This window comes from Brassica napus, chromosome C3 (genome assembly GCF_020379485.1).
Source record: "Brassica napus cultivar Da-Ae chromosome C3, Da-Ae, whole genome shotgun sequence".
In the NCBI taxonomy this organism is placed as follows: domain Eukaryota; kingdom Viridiplantae; phylum Streptophyta; class Magnoliopsida; order Brassicales; family Brassicaceae; genus Brassica; species Brassica napus.
This window is the reverse complement of record NC_063446.1, coordinates 65,837,312-65,856,773: the sequence shown is the minus strand read 5'-3', so window position 1 is coordinate 65,856,773 and position 19,462 is coordinate 65,837,312. Positions and strand designations below refer to the sequence as shown.

Here is a 19,462-nt window from a genome sequence, read left to right as displayed (position 1 = left end):
TGGCTGAGGAATGTTAACAATGTCATGGGGTCTTTGGTAGAAGCAAAGCGCAGGAAAAAGATAATCGCGAGGTTTTCATGGGGTGAAAGCCACAGGGTCTGGCAAGTTATATAACTTGGAAGCTCCTTGGTGCACATTTTAGTTAAGTTAGGATTATCTTGTGTGTGTCGTCGGGGTTGTGATGTGCGTTCCAAAACTAAGACAAATGAGAAAAAGTGGAGAGATGATGAGTTGTAAGACTTTTTCCGTGGGGTCTCAAGTTTACTTTTAGGTATTGTTTATTGTGGTCTGTTGTTTGTGTCTGATGAGAACAGACGAACATGTTAGCATATTTTGAAACATATTGTCTTTTGGATCTCCTCAACATTAACCATCATCATGACTATCATGTTAGCATATCTTGAAACGTTTTCGTTTAAATTATTCAACTTTACATAAAAAAAAGAGAGAGAGAACACTGCAAAGAAAGTCTCAGATTGATTGATTGTTTTTTGGACAAAAAGAAAGAATAAAACAGATGAACAAAACATGATACAAAACTCTTTATGTACTCCTAATTTTATCCTCACTCACAAACAAAGTTTCATACATTTTGGTCTGAACCAAGATGTGCATTCTTTACCTCTTTGTCACATCCTTGGTTCAGAGTCCTTCATGTAATTGCACAAAACTGTCTCCCTCTTCAATTTTGGAGCTTCTTTTTAGCTTCCAATGAACAAAAAAAAGAAGTTTGTTGTTTATTACTCAGAATGAGAAATCCATGTGCTCATGTTCAGGTGTCCTGTAAGAAAAATCCATTGTCATCACTAGATCTTCGTTTGACTACACTTGCTCGTTGAACCAACCTCACCAGCTGTTGCACCACCTCTGACATTGGAGGCCTGAACTCTGGCTCCGGCTACAATTAACAACAAAAAGAGAAGAAGATGGTTACTTCACCAAAACAATTTCATTTTCTTAGAGATGGTATTAAGTTACCTGAATACAAAGAGCAATGATATCCGCAAAAAGAGACAGTGACTTAGCTGGATACATGCCATTAAGCGAAGGATCAACCATTTTAGACAAAGCATCTATATCATGTAGCTGCGGTGTCGCCCATCTCACTAATGATTGCTCTGCTCTCGTCCTCGAGCTATCAAACACACACACACAAAGCAAAGAAAACTGAATCAATGGCTCTTTTTGTGGGTTGACATTAGATTAAAAAAAAAAAGGAAAAAATATAGAACCTGTCAAGAGGCTTCCGACCAGTTAAGAGCTCAAGCATGACTACTCCAAAAGTGTACACATCACTTTAACAGTATAGATCCCAGACAATGCAAACTCTGGAGCGCTGTATCCAAATGAACCCACCATTTGAGTCGAAACCCGTCTCTCAGTGTTAGGATTCAAAGCAGCTAACCCACAGTCTGATAAGTGAGGGTTTAGCTCTTCATCTAGCAATATATTCGCTGACTTGAAGTTCCTATGTACAACTGAAGGCAAGCAAACCTCATGCAAGTACTCCAGAGCTTTAGCAGTCCCAAGCGCCACTTTAACACGCGCGTTCAAGTCAAGTTCATGCTTCTATCATCATTCAAGTGAAGCATATCGTCTAGATTCCCGCTGCCAACGTACTCATAGACCAGAAGACGTTGGCCGTGCTCGTGCAGTATCCAGCCAAGGGAACAATGTTCGGATGCCTCAATCTCGACATGTTGGAAACAGCTTCTAGGAAATTATCTTCTTCTTGTAACGAAAGCGCTGCGTTATCAATCTTCTTGATCGCCATTACCTTTCCATTGGGAAACTCTGCTCTGTAGACACGGCCTAGAGATCCTTCACCGATGATGTTTTCTTGGCTAAAGCTGTTTGTTGCTACTTGGAGAGAGGAGACGGTGTATGGTGAAGCAGTGATTGGAGATCTCATTCTGCTTATCTTCATTACCCGGTCGACCGTTACTTTCTCTGCAGGCGAAGACTTCAAGTCTTTAACCCTCTGCTCTTGCACTTGGTTGTTCCACTAAGTGGTAGACTTCTTTGAGAAGCTCTTTTTGTGCTTCCTCCAACTTTCTTTCTCTTCTTATGAAGGCATAGGTAAAGAACAAGTGCTATGATACCAGTAACAAACAGAGAACCGAAGACTATACCAGACTACTACTCCACCAGACAAACCCTTTTCAGAAGACTTTCCTTTAGCTTTAGGGCTGGTTTTGGGTTTCTTAGAACCAGAAGGTTTCCCTTTTTTGTCAGGTCTTTCTGGTTGAGGAGATGCAGGGGCATTATCAAAGGAGTTGCCATCATAGCTGTTACATATTGGAATGTGAAGGCATAAAAAAAAACTGAAAGAGTACTCTAAAGTAAAGAAGTAAACAGATTGTTATTGAGAACTTACATTAAGGTCTTGATAGAGGTGAGCTCTTTAGGTATGGATCCATTGAAATGATTGTTTGCAACATTTCTGCCAAAGAAAACATATAAGGATGGGGAGACAACACATTCGTTGCTTTTGTCTATCTAAAATTGAAAAACTTACAGAGTTGTCAAAGGCAAACCGGAGAGTACATCAATGGTACCTGTCAACTCATTGTTCTGAACATAGCTGTCAAGAATGAAGATATCATCATAATTATGAATCTCTTTTTTGCACTTTTTGATTCTTGTTGCAACAAAGAAAGTTTAAAAACACTCACAGAACGGAAAGTTTAGACACTGTACTCACAGAACTCGGAAGATCGCCACTGAAGTTGTTGTGAGAAAGATCCCTGAACAAAGCAACAATAAGATCAATGGCCGACTGGAACCAGAGATATCATTATCATAAAGAGATCTTACAAGGTTGAAAGTGAGTTATGATCAGCAAAGATATCTCCTATCGACATTGAAAGTGAATTACCACTTACATTCCTAGAAAACAACAATTTCAAAACGTTAATATACAAGAAGACTAATTATGCTAAGCCTCACAGTTTAAAAAGTCAAACTCACATGTAAGTAAGAGAAGCCATAGCAGATATGGAGTATGGAAGGCTACCACTTAAGTTGTTTCTCGCCAAGTTTCTGCATTGCATTTTCTTTCAGCTGTTAGTTTAAGACTGTACACTGAGACTAAGTACTATAAAGAATCAGTACAGGCTTGTGAGATTCGGTGGCAGTTGATATGGAAGTGTGTCATGGATGCTGTTTCCGCTAACATCCCTGTATCAAAGTGAAAGAAGTCTAATGTTATCAAATCAAATCCTCATAACAGAACAAAGATAACACAAACAAAAAACAAAAGACAGTACAATTTCTGAGTGACATAAGGTCTGAGAGCAAGTATCCAAGAGTGCCAGAGACTCCTGAATCCGATATGTCTCTGTTAAAACCCACAAGGGAAAACAAGAACATTACAAGACACTCAAGAATCATCATCATCAACCAATGCCAAAAGTGAAAAGAAACAAAAAAAAAAAAAAAAAAAAAAGGTGGTTTCTTTTACATAGAGACAACTGCTGAGCGCTCACAAGTAATCCCTTTCCATGACTCTCCACATGGATCACCACCTCCATTCTTCCAATTGGTTAGCTGTGAAGGACTATTCAGTGAAGTATACAAAACCTGAAGGGCTTGAACTGCAATAACACCAATGAAAAGAGAACAAACAACTCATGAGTCCATAAAACCCCAATCAAGGATCTTTCTTCAAGTTTACAACTTTATCTAAAGTCATCCACTTTCAGGAAGACACAAAGAAACCCAGAAAATCTCAGGTCTCAAATCATAAAGATCTCTAAAGAGACGATCACAATGAGGTAAAAGCAAGAAAAGGTAAAGTCACAAAAGTCATAAAGCTCAGTACTTTACCATCAGATGGATCAGTAACACAGTTCACAACGGAGAATCCAGAGATCGAAGAGAAGATTAGAAGCAAAACAGGGAACATAGCTCTATCTCCGGTAGCCATTGAGTGTCGGTGGTGATCACATTACATTGCAGAGAAACGTTGCCATGAAAGCTCTAAAAGGGGAAAGCAAAAGTAAAGAGAGTGACAGAGAAGAAGAAGAAGAATAGTTACAGTGGGTAGTTAAAAGCGTCGCAATTAAAGAAAGGTATATGTAGTGACTAGAGAGAGAGAGAGAGAGAGAGAGAGAGAGGGAGATTCCTAGCTTCGTTGAATTAATGAAGAGAGAGAAGTTATTATTATTTTTTAATTCAGGTTCATATTAATTTGATAAAACTTAGTTTAAGACTTCATTAGGCAAGATTTAATGATGATTGTATAAGTGTTCTCTTGTTTTTGACACTAAGTATTACACTAGATGTCAAAAAAGTATTACAGTATATAAAAATATGAGATGAAACTGTTGCTGAAGTTCTTGAGCTGTTGATGATTGATAGTATCTGACTATTGACCGGTGTTTGTGTCGGTGTGAGTTTGGAATTTTCTTTATATTTTTTTGTCCACATTTTGGAAGAATTAACTTTATTAAGCGTTTTAAAAGTGAAAAAGTTTAATTTTTGGGGAATAAAAAAAGCTAGCAAACATTTGACTCGCGTTCTTTATGGGCTCTATTTGCCTTTCACTCTCATGTTTAGTTGGCTTTCTCCAAAGCTCTTTCTTAATCTCTCTCTACCTGTGCCCACGCCTTTCTTATACTACACTTTTATGTTTCTGTTCGACCACGTTAACGAGCTAATTCCACACACGTTTGGTCACCATTTGTTTGGTACATATCGCTGTCTCTCATTATGCAGTATTTTCGAAGTTTGAATACCATTTATGTTTTCATTACCAAATCGTATTCGGTTACCAACCAATCAAAGACATTATACGACCAGGATAAATAAATAAATATTTTTTGACGTTGTGCATGCGTTTCTTTTTCCGATATATCATATCTTAATGGTCGATGGTAAGAACTAAATGGATTTGTAAAAATTATAAATTTAATATTGACAGAATATACACAACTAACTCTTAGGTGTAAAATCCATGATAAAAACTAAGAAATGTTACTTAATTTAACTGAAAATGTTAAGCAAAAAGGTTAAAGATAGCAGGATCAAACTATATTTGAATCAGAATTATTATTTTTTAAAGAGGATAAAGAGTGCTATAATTGCAACAGAAATGAAAACGACATGTATATTTTACAAAGAAACGTGGGATAGTTTCCAGAAAACGACTAATAATAGAATGCAGAGAGTGAAAAGTATTGTCCACTCATGAAAACACGAATATTGTGTTACCTTTTGGCATGTTCTCGTGTTATATTATTTTTTGTACTCTTATGAAAAATATTATTCCTCTCTCAAGATATATTTTAATTCACAATGAGTAAATATATAGAGATAAAAGGATTTATATTTAAAGCTGAAAGTGAAATCATATGTGTGGTTCCAATCTGGCTAGCTTATAAACCTGTTCAGCTGTTCTTGTCAGCGAAGAAGAACGAACATCAATGATTAGTTAATGGAAATAACTTTTCCATTTTTATTGATAATTTCATTATACGTTTTATATGTTTGTTAAATTTTATATTGAAGTTTGAATTTGAAGGATAGAGTTGTATAATAATGTAACATCCGATCTAATGTGCAGATGTAAAGCTAGGTTTGGTTTTGATTTCACTTTCAAAGAAAAGCAACACTAGTTGTCAAAAGTTTTTTTTTTGTTGAATTAATTTAACATTCTTAAAAAAAATATGATCTTGCCAATATATTAATTTCGTTGGACACAGTAAAACATATATGAGTTTCATATTCTATTGTAGTTTTATTTTATTTGTCACATTTATAGATTTTTTTTTAAGTCCCCAACGATTAATTAGACAGTATAACTAAAGAAACAGTTCTTATTTATCTTTTTGTATATGTCTTTGGAAGAATCAAGATTATCTCGATGGAGACTTTATTCTATTCTATGGAATGAAATCCCGTGATCTTGTTTCGATTCTTTCAACGTAAATATATTGAAATAGCGTAATTTCTGTCATAATCGAGCAAATAAAATACTAGTAATACAAAGTGTTGCTTTGTTTTGATGCAAGACTTCAGATGTATATTCACATGTATAAATTAATTAGGTGATGAGTAGTTAAGCCACTCATGTCAAACAATTGTATATGTAGCAAGCCAAATTAAATTCACATTACACGCAGGGGCGGACTCATGCCTACGCCAGGTGTGGCACGTGCCACAGGCTTCTTATAAATAATCTTGTTGAAAGGTATCGGCAATTGAGACTTCTTAGCTCTTCTGCCTTTAATGGTTGAGTGGTGCCTCATGTAACTCAAGTTCGAAACTTGAACTTGTTTTTGTTTTTAGACTTTTTTTACACACTTTGTTATATTTAGTCACCCTTTTGTAAAATAAATGTTCACTTCTCCTTTGTTTTTGTTATCTAACAGAAATGAATTTCTTTTCTTCTTTTATTTAATATTGGTTTTTACCTTTTTTAAAATAAAGTTACTTTATTTAAGTTTTATTTTAACAATTATTTTTATCAAGTTTATATTTTTCAACACTTAAACTAATACAAACTAAAATGAATACACGTTTTCATAATAAAATTATATATAATATTTATTTTTTAATATTACTGAAAATTATTTAGCACTATAAAAATATTTATCTCTTTTATATGACTCGTTTACAATAAATATTTATTTTAAAATGTAATTTTATAAAATATAACATAATATAACTAAACATATATTTTAATGAATAAATTAATTTATAATTAATGTATGTATATATATATTGTGCCCCATGTTAAATTATTTTCTGGATCTCCCCTGATTACACGTTTCATAAGTAAACCTTCTAACGAATTATGTTTGGAACTTTCATTTAGTGTTAATGTATCCAGGTGAATTCTACCAGGAATCACATTTAATGTTTGTATTTTCTTTGTTTTTCGCGAAAAGGTTACTAACTTAAAACTAACACAAGAAGAAAAATTATGTAAAATACATTGTTTTCCGGTAACGTAGAAACGAGTAATTGTATGTTTGTTTGGAAAGAAGTAATACGAGGTGTTGGTGTTGGTGTTGATGATTGAGTCTCTTGGAAGCTGTAGGTCTTTGCCCGGTGCTTCAAGGTTTAGGGGTGCTTTTCTCTCCGGGAGCTCACGGTAACCGAGAGCTTAGTCTACTCATACCTCTGCGTTGGACCATCGACCGCTACGTTACTTCCGGTCGTTCTCTTTGATCTTTCTTCTTCCGTTTAGAATCAGAATTTCTTATAGGTGCTCTGTTTAGTTTAATTACTGTTTTTCCGCTACTTGTCTTCTTCGTTCTTCTGTAAAAAATTAAAAATTTGGTATAATAAAGTTAACATTTTACCCAAAAAAAGAGAAGTAATACGAGTAATCTGTAAAATACTCATGTCAAAATGTAAAACCCTAGTGCTCATCAAAAATAAAAAAACCTTGTGCGATCATTTGCTTCCAGCTTCGAAGGATATGAAAATTTGTCAATCATAATATGTAACTCGGGCTATCTGGAAGGGGCCTTATTGGACCTCGGCCCAAAATAAATTGTTTGGTCACAAAACCGTTTTTAGAACTTTCTTTTCTCAATTTCGCAACATGTATCATGTCCGAAAAACTTCAAACCAACTTCGGACTATACCAATAAATTAGATGTGATTCTCATCATAATTTGTGAAGTCTGGAAAATATTTTAACAAATATAGAACATTGAAGCTAGTGGTGTTTGTTTAGTTGTAATGCTAATCGAATCTTTTGATATCATTTTCTATATGTTACCGAATCAATTGGTCTTTGGTTATTATATCAGAGTATATAGTGGGCTCCATATTCGAATCCAAAAAATCCATAAAAACATATTATGTGGTCGGGGCCACTGCTAGGCCATGTATTTTATTTACAAAATGAATGACAAGTTGCTAAAGTCTAATTCCAAAGAAATATTCAATCATTCAACCAAATCTGTTTAGTGGACTATGAAATAAGACACCAACTTCTTGAATAATTTTCAGCATAAAAAGCTAGGCCAAAATAATAGTGTTTTCTGCCACCACTCGCACGCTCAGCGCGCTACAAACATGTGCGTGTGTGTGTCCCCACGTTAAACGCATGTCTTACCAAATCTTGAATACTACAGTACAGCCTTAATATGGGCGAAGTTTTTGTAACATTTTCGGCCCGTTACAAAGTCTTTGTTCGACTAACCCCGTTAGGCTTATAGCTACCAGTCAATAAATTCTCACTAAAAAATAACACAAAATATCAACATCAACGGCCGGAATTCGCCAGAACAATTGTGCGTTCTCATTATAAATAGAATAATTATTTACACAAATAATACTAACACGCTCTCGTTTTCATTAGTTGACCCTTTTTAACCCGATAACTCTCTCAGATAGAATTTTTGTCACAAAAATATAAGTGTATATTTAAACCTCAAAAATTAAAATGACCAAAATAACATTTTTTATTTTAAAAATTTTAATTTTTTTAAATTTGAAATTTTATCCACAAAACCCCACTTCTCAATTCTAAATCCTAAACTCTAAATACTAAACCTTAAACCCTAAATTCTAATATCTAGATTAATTAACCTTAGGAATATAAGTGTATATTTAATTGTTTTGATAAAACATTTAAATCTATTTTGGTCATTTTTATTTTTAAAATCTATATTTGTGACAAAAACTTTTTTAGATCTATTCTAGAGAATTTCTCTTTTAATTATGAATTAAAAATATTTATTTATGTATCTATTAAAATAAAAACATTATTAATTATAACCACAATTCAATAATAAATCAATCAATATAATGCAAAGGATTATAAAATTTACCCAATTTTTTTATAGTTTTACATTAGAAGTCGAAATCACCATCAATTTTAGAGTATTTAATGATTAATGAACAAAGTACACTACCCGTAAAATAACATTATTGAAAGAGTGAGCTACACAATGCATGGCACAAGACTGTAGAAGAAGCAAACCAGAGAATGAATATCAATGGATTCTTTAATATAGACAAAGAGAACCACTTTCCACAATTAGCAGCCCGACTCATAAATAAACAAATACGAAGAAAAAGTTGTCGGTTTGCTGTCAACATCACAATTGATTTAAAGCTTAATCACAAAGGAAGATTCAGAATTACTAAACTGATTCTTTTCAAATTGTTTATTAGTAATTAGGTGAACGAACGTAAAGTAGCCTTTCACAACGGCACTAAAGAATTAAAAAGAAAAATATAATAAATAAATATAAATTGATAGCTTTTGGCAAAGCCAGTGAGCGTCACCAAGCAAAACTCTGGCCGTATTCTCTCCCTCCCATCTTCATCTTCGTCTTCTTCTTCCTCGCGACTGTATGATCTCTTTCATCACCCACTCCCTTAATAACTGCTTCTCTTATCAGTTCCCTCACCAACATTATCTCAAAGCATCATCATCATCACAAAATTTTAATAAAAAATATTCTGAAAAAAGTAACCTTTTTTTTTAAAATATTTTGGTTAGATTTTTGAGGCTTACGTTGTGTGTTTGCTTGTAACATAGCCACTGAAGAGGTTAAAGAGCAAGAAAGTTCTTTGCTTTTTAGATGAATCTGGAACTGATGGCTTGTTACACTCCTCATCTCTAGGGTTTCTCTCTGTTTCCTTCTTCCGTGTGAAAGTTGTAAACTTTTTCTCCTTTCTGGGGTTTTGAATTGGTCAAAGCTTTGACAATCTTCTTGTAGCTTCTTGAGATTGTTTCATGTCATTAATGCTTTTGCTGCTTCTTTGTAAATTTTTACAGGTTGACATCTTTTGGTTGAAGAAGCAAGGATATAAATAGATGGCTACACTTGTGGACATTGGTGTATCAGCTGGGATAAACATCCTGAGTGCCTTCATTTTCTTCGTAATCTTTGCAATTTTGAGGCTCCAGCCCTTCAACGACAGAGTTTACTTCTCCAAATGGTACCTCAAGGGTTTAAGAAGCAGTCCTACCCGTGGTGGCGCCTTTGTGCAGCGCTTTGTCAACCTTGACTTCAGGGCTTACTTGAAGTTCTTGAACTGGATGCCTCAGGCTCTCAAGATGCCTGAGCCTGAGCTTATCGATCATGCCGGTTTGGATTCTGTTGTGTATCTCCGGATTTACTGGCTGGGGTAATGTTTCCAACTGGAAATCAAGAAGCATAAGAGTTACTATTATGTTATATGATTCTTTCAACACAAAAATCTCTTATGTGTTCTTTATATGTGCAGGCTTAAAATCTTTGCTCCAATAGCAGTGCTTGCCTGGGCAGTTCTTGTGCCGGTGAACTGGACAAACGACACATTGGAGTTGGCTAACCAGCTGAGGAATGTAACTTCAAGCGATATCGATAAACTATCTGTCTCAAATATCCCAGAGTATTCAATGAGGTGCGTTAGACCTTACCACCATCTTGGGTCTTTTGTAAAGTTTTGAGCTACAACGTTTTGACTTTTTCCAGGTTTTGGACGCATATAGTGATGGCGTATGCATTTACAATCTGGACTTGTTATGTGCTGATGAAAGAATATGAGACAATTGCTAACATGAGGCTCCAGTTTCTTGCATCAGAAGCTCGCCGACCTGACCAGTTCACTGTAAATACTCTTTTTCGTTTATTTTCCTTGGTTTAATCTTTACAAGTCGTGTACAGCGATCTAATATCTTTGGGATTTGTAATAGGTTCTTGTCAGGAATGTACCTCCGGACGCAGATGAAACTGTTAGTGAACTGGTGGAGCATTTTTTCTTGGTCAATCACCCTGATCATTACTTAACACATCAGGTTAGTTCCTTTAGAAGTGTTTGAAATACAGTTATTAGATGCTTCCTCGTTTCTTACTTTTGTCTGCAAAACAATATGTAGGTTGTATGCAATGCAAACAAGCTCGCTGATTTGGTGGAAAAGAAGAAGAAGCTGCAGAACTGGCTTGATTATTACCAGCTCAAATACTCTAGAAACAACACTGGGAGAATCATGGTGAAGGTACTTGATATCAAATCTCAGTCTTGATATAGTTTATTTTGTTCTGTTATCTTAATTATCTTGATCAACCAGCTTGGCTTCCTTGGGCTATGGGGACAAAGAGTGGATGCAATCGAACACTACACTGCTGAAATAGACAAAACATCAAAAGAGATTGCTAAAGAAAGAGAAGAAGTGGTGAATGATCCCAAGTCCATAATGCCAGCAGCTTTTGTCTCCTTCAAAACTCGTTGGGCTGCTGCCGTCTGCGCTCAAACCCAACAGACCCGGAACCCCACCCAATGGCTAACCGAATGGGCTCCAGAGCCTCGCGATGTCTACTGGCCCAATCTCGCTATTCCATACGTCGCTCTCACCGTGAGAAGGCTGTTGATGCACGTCGCTTTCTTCTTCCTTACCTTCTTCTTCATCGTACCAATAGCTTTCGTTCAGTCTCTTGCTACCATCGAAGGGATTGTGAAAGTTGCACCCTTCTTGAAAGTCATCGTCGAGGAGTAAGTCTCTTCACATTCTCTGTTCTTGAATCTTGACTGATACATTACTATTGGATGCAGTGAGTTCATGAAGTCAGTGATACAAGGTTTCCTACCTGGTATAGCACTGAAGCTGTTCCTCATCTTTCTACCGTCCATCCTCATGATCATGGCCAAGTTCGAAGGCTTCACATCGATCTCATCCTTAGAGAGACGCTCGGCGTTTCGCTACTACATCTTCAACTTCGTGAACGTCTTTCTCGCCAGCGTCATCACCGGAGCTGCCTTCGAACAGCTCAGCGCTTTCCTCAACCAGTCCCCAAACCAAATCCCCAAGACCATAGGTGTTGCCATACCGATGAAAGCGACCTTCTTCATCACTTACATAATGGTCGACGGCTGGGCAGGAGTAGCCGGAGAGATTCTGATGCTGAAGCCTCTGATCATGTTCCATCTCAAGAACACGTTCTTGGTCAAGACTGATAAGGACAGAGAGGAGGCGATGGATCCAGGAAGCATTGGTTTTAATACCGGTGAGCCGAGGATACAGCTTTACTTCCTTCTCGGCCTTGTCTACGCTCCTGTCACACCGATGCTTCTTCCTTTCATCTTGATCTTCTTTGCCCTTGCTTACATTATGTATCGTCATCAAGTAAAGTTTCTTCTCTTGCTACTTACATACTTACCTTCCTTCAGTTTTTGGTTTTTGAAGGTGGTTCTTGTTTCTTGTCAGATCATAAACGTATACAATCAAGAATACGAGAGCGCTGCAGCGTTTTGGCCAGACGTTCACGGACGTGTCATAGCGGCGTTGATGATATCTCAGGTGCTTCTCATGGGTCTATTGGGGACTAAGCACGCCGCGTTAGCTGCACCGTTTCTCATCGCTTTGCCTGTGCTCACCATCGGTTTCCACCGCTTCTGCAAAGGCCGTTACGAGCCGGCGTTCGTCAGGTACCCTTTGCAGGAAGCTAAGATGAAAGATACGCTGGAGAGCGCGAGGGAGCCGAACCTGAACCTGAAAGGGTACTTGCAGAGTGCTTACGTTCATCCGGTTTTCAAAGGAGGTGAAGATGATGATGATGATGATGACTATGGTGATGATAAGCTGGGGAAGTTTGAGGACGAAGCTATAATTGTTCCCACCAAGCGTCAGTCCCGGAGGAACACTCCTGCTCCTAGCAAGATCAGCGGAGAGTCTTCACCGTCTCTGCCCTTTAGTGGTAAAGAAGTCTAGAGAGGCATTTTTCAAAAAGAGATGGTTTTACAAGTATATATATACATATGGTACTTTCTATATGTACATAGAGAGAGATAAGAGGATATGTGAGCTCAGTGTTTGCCTATGCATGGTTCACGAAAGACCTTAAGGGTTCTTTTGTGTTGCGTGCAACTTCAAATCTTTGTAGTCTTTGGACAAACCCATTTTTTTTACCATCAGATGAATGTGTCTGTGAAAGCAGTTTATGATCGTTACTAACGAAACTGGCAGAGCTGTTAGGCTATTTTCTTGACAAAAGAGTGATAAATAAGACAAAAACAGAACAATAACGTACATATTGACAACTAAACTATTGACAGCTGAGTGGCAACAAAGATAATGTGTTCAGTGCTCATGTGATGAAATTTTAAATAAAACAACAATCATAAAGTTGAAATCCAAAACAACCTTAAAAGGGAATAAGGGAATGTCACAAGAGTTGAAATTAAAAATTATATATATATTGAAAGCATTTAGAACCTACAATAGTTACTCAAATTCTCCACATAGTCTACAATGGTGCGACAAAAACTAGGATGCTTAAGCCCTCCCAGTCCTTGAATATAGACTCTTTTGACAGTGTTCCTCTCAATATTGTAGAACCAAAAGCAAGAGTTCCACGAGTAGACAAGTTCCCCAGTACGAGTCATTCCAACAAACTTGGTAGACACGAGTATCTTCTCCTCCAAAGGAGACGACAATACATAGCTATGCTTGGACCATTTATGATTTCCAGCATCTTCTAGTACCCACAACACAAGTTCTTGTTCAACCCGATGTGAACCTAGTTTATCTTTGTAGTTGAACAAAGTTGAATGACCAGTATAATAAGCACTAGGCTTTGGTAACATGTCTTCATCTTTGTTAATAAAACTGAACTTCTCTGACCTAACATCAAAGCAAACTATCACAAAAGACCCTTATACATCACCATCCTCCTTAAAATTGAATTCGGGTTCGAGCTTTCTCCACAAACGTTTTCAAGACTCCAATGTCAAAACCCAATAAGTAATGGGTGTAAAGAAGTTCATGTTCATATTCATACACAACACTTTGAACTGTTTTCCCATAGGATCATAGCCTAAGTATATTCTCCTGGGAGTGTCTTTTTGATATCTAGGCACTTTGGGTAATGCTCGGAATTTTCCCTTGGCAAGGTTACAAATCAGATGAAATTTCAGACGGGATTCTCTCTTTTCTTCTCTCCCCCACCGTTCGCCGTTCACTCGTCAAATCCTCTTTTGTCTTCGATTCCGGTGGCCGGCGGAGGGTCTCTACCCGTCGGTGACCACCCCATTTTCTCCCGTGTCCAGCCTCCTCCCTGTTAAGCTCTCTCTCTTCCCTTTTCCTCTTTGCGTATCACCTCTGGTTTTCGAGGATAGCGGTCGGATCTGTCGAACAAAAAGGTTTCTGAGCATGTACTCAGCAACCCCGGAGTGATAGCGAGGTTGTGGGTGGTCGGATCTAATCAGGAGGCGTCGATTTGTTGGTAGATCTAGGGTTTGACTTAAACGGATCTGGGTCAGATCTGTTACGGAGGTTCACCGGAGTGGATGAGTGTCGCTGCCTTCTCTCCTCTGGGTTGATTTCTGCCTCCTCTGTCCTCTCCTGCCTCCTCCTTCGACTGCTTTGTAAAGAACTTCCCCATCTAACCTTCGGTCCAAGATGTAAAGGCGAATCAGAGGCATTTGCTGGGGAATTCTTCTCCGTATTGATTTCTAAACAACCACCATGGCGATTGGGTATGTTTGGTCCTGTCTATGTGGCTTGAGATGGCCATGGGTTTCGTACCGTTGCTCTGTTCTATCTCTGGTCCATGTGACGGGTCTTTTATCGTTTTTGCCTGCTGATGGGAGCTCTAGCTTCTTCATACTTCAAAGCTTCAGAAGAAAGGAGACCGCTTGTTTCCTACCGACTCGATGCTTAGAAACTGGAACCTTTTAGTGCTCTGCTCGTGTGTGGGGACCGGAGTCGAGCCGATAGAACCTCCGCTTCCTTCAGCCAGTACTCACCAATGCTTATTCTATTAGCTCCCTCGCGTTGTGTTGGGTCAACAGGGTTCTGGCTCGTTGCCTTTCTGGAGTGTGTGCAGCGTCTGGAGTGGACTTTAAATGGTTGTGGTGGCCGGACCAGGACTTGGTCACTCCTGCTTCGCCTGTCCTCCGTTTGAAGTCGCCTTTGGGACGGTCCGCGGTGCCTCGGACTGTTCTCCGGTTGCCTACTCTACTGATCCCTTCTCTTGTTACAGGTTCCGGTAATGAGTTTCATGACGTGATCTACTGGAGCTTACTGGTTGTTCTGATATCTTAAACTTGCTAAGCTTTAGTCATATATCTAGAGATCGTGGCTAAACTTTCATTGTTCTAGAGAGTCTTTTTTACCTTTTTTTGTGGCTCTCTACAGCATCAAAACTTTGATTAGCCTCTTAGATATCTAGGATTTGATTCATCAAAACCTTGTATCTCCTTGTGTCATTTTGATTAATGAAAATTCACGTACTTATCAAAAAAAAAAAAAAAAAAAAAAAGGTTACAAATCACCTGCGCTTCTTTTCTTCCCCATCCCAGAATCAAGACCAATTCACATACCTGTTTACAGATATAAGTTGAATGGTTAAGAAACGTAGGATAGGGGATGGCCACAAGAGAAGAGTTATCGTCTGGATTATGAGGCTGAGGTGAAGTGTAGAAGAACAACTTGCCATCAGTTACGAATGTGAAAAGGAGCCGTGGACGAGTCAAAGACTTGGTCAAAAACAGCTCAGTAAAATCAGGACGACTAAAAATGGATGCCCAGTATTTTGATAAGCAACTAAACCTAGCTATAGACGTTGCCGGGACTCGAGAGAATATCTCGATAAGTAGATCATCAGGAATTGTCTTTGAGTATTCTCTTACCGAGTTTAATGATTGTGTTTCATGTCTGGATGTGCTTAATATTAGACCCTCTGGGAACTGATGATCCAAACTTTCCATGGCAAATTTTGTAAACCCTAGATGGGATCGCTTCAAAGCTTTAAGATGAACCAAACCCTTCGGCTTTTTTTTTTACCGACTTTATTATATACAAGAATCATAAACAAGATCGCTTAAGGCCCAAGACATATTAGGTCATAGCAATCCTGAATGGGCTACATAAGGCCGATACATACGAGGTGACAACGTGTTATGATTTTGCATGGCCTCTCTCACTCTTGGCCATCTCCCTCACTTCTGTTCTCCCTTGTATACACTGTTTTTGTACATGTTCACTCTTTGTTTTTGTTTTTTTTTTTTTTTTTTGACATCGTCACTCTTTGTTTTTTGAGTCGATTACCATTTAGGACAATTTAGGAACTGGTAGTAAATCTTTCTAATTCCAAAATTTTAGCACCCCTTAAAATAAATAAAATAATTTTAAAAGTTTTTGAAATTATAATTTCTATTAAAATAAATATTTTTAAAAAAATTAGGGCAATTCTCCATAATAGTCATTTTAAAGTTTTTGTCTCCAAAATAGCACTAGAAGGAGAAAATCACAAAAATAACATTCATTAGTAGACAAAATATCCATAATACCCCCAGTTAATAATACAACTAACAAATAAAAAAAGAAAAGAAAATGATTCTTCTTCTCTCTCGACAACGTTACGAAGAATCACCTCCTCCGACGAATCACCTCCGGCGACGAGCTGTTGATAATCTCCGGCGACGAACGTAACGAGATGTGTATCGGTATGCTTTAATCGTTATTATCAATGTTTTATGAAGAAAAGTTCAATTTTACTTAGGGTTTTCGACTTGAAATTTGGGGGTTTCAGTTTGTTGTTCTCCAGATAACACATTTGAACTTGTTTTGTTGTTTGAATCAAACAGAAAAGGCAGAATCAGAGTCGCAAAGAAGAAATTTCAGGAAGCTTTATTTACAAATAAATTTGGTTTACGGAAGAAGACGAGTTTGTGACTTTGCTTTTGGTAAGCGATTTTGAATGTTTTATGTTCATATTTCTTCTCTTATCAAGCTTTATTTATTTCATATTCAGATTTTTGACAGTGCTCGTGTGGAGTGTTGAGGAATCTCGTTGGTGTTGAAGAGATCAAGAGGTATATGATTGAAGAAGACGATACGATGACAACTTTCATTAAGCTTATTGGATCGAAGGAAGAGATTGTTCAGGTAAATTCTATTGATCTTTTGTTAGGTATGTGTTTTAAAGATGAACAGAAACGTGAGGTCTTTGTTAGACAAGGAGGAATCCAGGAGCTAGTAAGTGAATTATCAGATCCCAATCTGTTGTCCTCTTCCAAATCTAAGGAGACAGCGTTAAGGGCAATCGATAAGTTATGTTTCGGATCGCCCGGTTGTTTGAATGCATTGATGAGTTGCAAGTTCTTGGATCCTTTGCTGTATCTTCTAAGCAACAGGAGATCTCCGTTCAAGAATCAGCCTTGAAGGTTACGTCTAGGCTCTGTAGCTTACCAGAAGAGGTTAAGAGATAATGGGAGACACTCGCTTTATGCCTGAGTTAGTTAAGTTTCTTGACGCTGGCTTTGAAAACTGTGTGTGAGATGAGCCAGAAGAATTGCTTTGTGTTCCTCAGTGTGACTATGATGAGTTTGCTTCTGAAAACTTGTGCTTTTTAAGCTTAGCTTTCTCAAACAACAGATTGATTTTGATTTTTCCTTTAGATTCCACTTTTATATCCCTGCTGGCATATTCATTTGTTGTTTGTTCGCATCTATTGAATGTTTAGGGGAGCAGATCTTTATAGTTAAGTCAGGTGATATGATAATGTTTGAAAATTGTGTGCGTGAAATGAGCCAGAAGAGTTTGCTTGTATTCGTGAGTGTGACTGAGATGAATTTGCTTGGGAAAACTTTTGAGATTTTTTATTTTGGTTTTAGGAAGGCGTTTCATAGTTTCAGGATAGCTTTCCAGAAACTCTGATACTATTTGAAAAAATTTTTTGGTTTGGTTTACGTAGGACAGGGACACAATGGGAGTTTCAATACCTTAATTACTAGCTCTGCCTGAGCTCAAGTATCCAATTGGATCAGAGCCAAAGTGATTGAAGAACATGACCAATTTTGGTTTGGATCATCGCCTCCTCTCAACGTCATCGGAAAAAAATCAAATGCTGAAGCGACGAGCACCGATCAAAAGTTTTGTTCTCCGCTCTCTGAATCTGAGATCTACATAACTTCTCTCATTTGTATTTTTATTGAACACCTTATGGTCACAAATAAAGTTTATTCCAAAAGAAGTAGCTTGAGAGTCTAATATTGTTATTCCCGTTTGTTTTTTCTTGGAGACAAGTTCGGATAAAGCTTTGAAATTTAAAAAATCCTTTTTTTCTTTCTGCTCTCAAAATTCAGACCTTAATGACATTTGGTTTATAACTTGTCTCCATTTATTTGTGAGATATGTTATTAAGTTGCATGACATTTGGTATACAATAATGCACTTTTGCTGTGTGAATGAATAAAAATATGGTATCATTATAAAACACACGTGTTATCTAGGATAGCTTGTGAAATTTTCAGGATAGGTTTCCAAAACAAAATCGTGTAGGGAATGTTAGACGGTCCTTGTTCAGGATGGCTATCCTGAATTGGAACTTAATCGTCCAAAACAACAAAAACAAAACAACATAATCAAAATCTAGAAAAAATTCATTGGCTATAGAAATCACCAAATGGAGGTCATTGTCTACAAAACATGGAACACATATCAAACACATAACATAAAAATATGATAGCTTGAAGCATTTTCAATAATTATATCAAGAAAGTGTTAAATGTGGTATCATTATAAAACACACGTGTTATCTAGGATAGCTTGTGGAACTTTCAGGATGAACTTCCAGAAAAATAAAATGAGTGTGTTTTCTTGCATAAGTATGTTTTCGAAGAGAATCAAAAGCGTGTAAGGAATGTTAGACAGTCCTTGTTCAGGATGGCTATACTGAATTGGAACTTTATCGTCCAAAACAACAAAAACAAAACAACATAATCAAAATCTATAAAAAAATTCATTGGCTATAGAAATCACCAAATGGAGGTCATTGTCTACAAAACAGGGAACACGTATCAAACAGAGAACATTAAATAGGATAGCTTGAAGCATTTTCAGTAATTATATCAAGAAAGTGTTAAATGTGGTATCATTATAAAACACACGTGTTATCTAGGATAGCTTGTGGAACTTTCAGGATGGGCTTCAAGAAAAATAAAATGAATGTGTTTTCTTGCATAAGTATGTTTTCGAAGAAAATCAAAACCGTGTAAGGAATGTTAGACGGTCCTTGTCAGGATGGCTATCCTGAATTGGAACTTAATCGTCCAAAACAACAAAAAGAAAACAACATAATCAAAATCTATAAAAAAATTCATTGGCTATAGAAATCACCAAATGGAGGTTATTGTCTACAAAATATGGAACAGTATCAAACAGAGAACATGGAAATAGGATAGCTTGAAAGCATTTTCAGTAATTATATCAAGAAAGTGTTAAATGTGGTATCATTATAAAACACACGTGTTATCTAGGATAGCTTGTGGAACTTTCAGGATGAGCTTCCAGAAAAATAAAATGAGTGTGTTTTCTTGCATAAGTATGTTTTCGAAGAGAATCAAAAGCGTGTAAGGAATGTTAGACAGTCCTATCCTGAATTGAAACTTAATCGTCCAAAACAACAAAAACAAAACAACATAGTAAAAATCTTTAAAAAAATTCATTGGCTATAGAAATCACCAAATGGAGGTCATTGTCTACAAAATAGGGAACACATATCAA

General features: G+C 36.9%; 2 protein-coding genes, 1 long non-coding RNA gene and 1 pseudogene across 5 annotated transcripts; 2 read left to right on the top strand and 2 right to left on the bottom strand.

The window, feature by feature from the left end:
- Positions 1-564: 564 nt before the first annotated feature.
- On the bottom strand, positions 565-3,234 carry LOC125583888 (annotated as a pseudogene).
- Positions 3,098-4,101, bottom strand: LOC125583278 (protein STRUBBELIG-RECEPTOR FAMILY 8-like). The gene is made up of 4 exons (XM_048749913.1): positions 3,829-4,101; positions 3,464-3,596; positions 3,270-3,340; positions 3,098-3,180 (listed from the first exon to the last, which is right to left on the bottom strand). The coding sequence occupies exons 1-4, from the start codon at positions 3,926-3,928 to the stop codon at positions 3,098-3,100; spliced, it is 387 nt and encodes a 128-aa protein (XP_048605870.1). The 5' UTR covers positions 3,929-4,101.
- Positions 4,102-9,179: 5,078 nt separating this feature from the next.
- Positions 9,180-12,907, top strand: LOC106389931 (calcium permeable stress-gated cation channel 1). Of its 3 annotated transcripts, none has more exons than XM_048751430.1 (9): positions 9,180-9,318; positions 9,749-10,101; positions 10,201-10,359; positions 10,431-10,566; positions 10,652-10,753; positions 10,835-10,954; positions 11,027-11,448; positions 11,509-12,079; positions 12,161-12,907. In XM_048751430.1, the coding sequence occupies exons 2-9, from the start codon at positions 9,788-9,790 to the stop codon at positions 12,662-12,664; spliced, it is 2,328 nt and encodes a 775-aa protein (XP_048607387.1). In that variant the 5' UTR covers positions 9,180-9,318; positions 9,749-9,787; the 3' UTR covers positions 12,665-12,907. The 3 variants fall into 3 exon arrangements, with proteins under 3 accessions (XP_048607387.1, XP_048607386.1, XP_048607388.1); XM_048751429.1 differs by lacking the exon at positions 9,180-9,318 and adding an exon at positions 9,326-9,594; XM_048751431.1 differs by lacking the exon at positions 9,180-9,318 and adding an exon at positions 9,374-9,628.
- Positions 12,908-16,234: 3,327 nt separating this feature from the next.
- On the top strand, positions 16,235-17,930 carry LOC125583887. Its single transcript, XR_007320917.1, has 3 exons — positions 16,235-16,641; positions 16,721-16,843; positions 17,652-17,930. It is a non-coding gene; the product is annotated as an uncharacterized LOC125583887 (long non-coding RNA).
- The last annotated feature ends 1,532 nt before the right edge of the window (positions 17,931-19,462 follow it).

Excerpts from the sequence above, each read along its gene's own strand:
- LOC125583278 (XM_048749913.1), bottom strand. The coding sequence starts at position 3,928 with ATGGCTACCGGAGATAGAGCTATGTTCCCTGTTTTGCTTCTAATCTTC. Across the intron at positions 3,597-3,828 it reads TGTTACTGATCCATCTGATG|TTCAAGCCCTTCAGGTTTTG; the intron begins GTAAAGTACTGA and ends GTGTTATTGCAG. Across the intron at positions 3,181-3,269 it reads CCTTATGTCACTCAGAAATT|GGATGTTAGCGGAAACAGCA; the intron begins GTACTGTCTTTT and ends ACTTTGATACAG.
- LOC106389931 (XM_048751430.1), top strand. The coding sequence starts at position 9,788 with ATGGCTACACTTGTGGACATTGGTGTATCAGCTGGGATAAACATCCTG. Across the intron at positions 10,754-10,834 it reads ATCATTACTTAACACATCAG|GTTGTATGCAATGCAAACAA; the intron begins GTTAGTTCCTTT and ends AACAATATGTAG. Across the intron at positions 12,080-12,160 it reads ACATTATGTATCGTCATCAA|ATCATAAACGTATACAATCA; the intron begins GTAAAGTTTCTT and ends GTTTCTTGTCAG.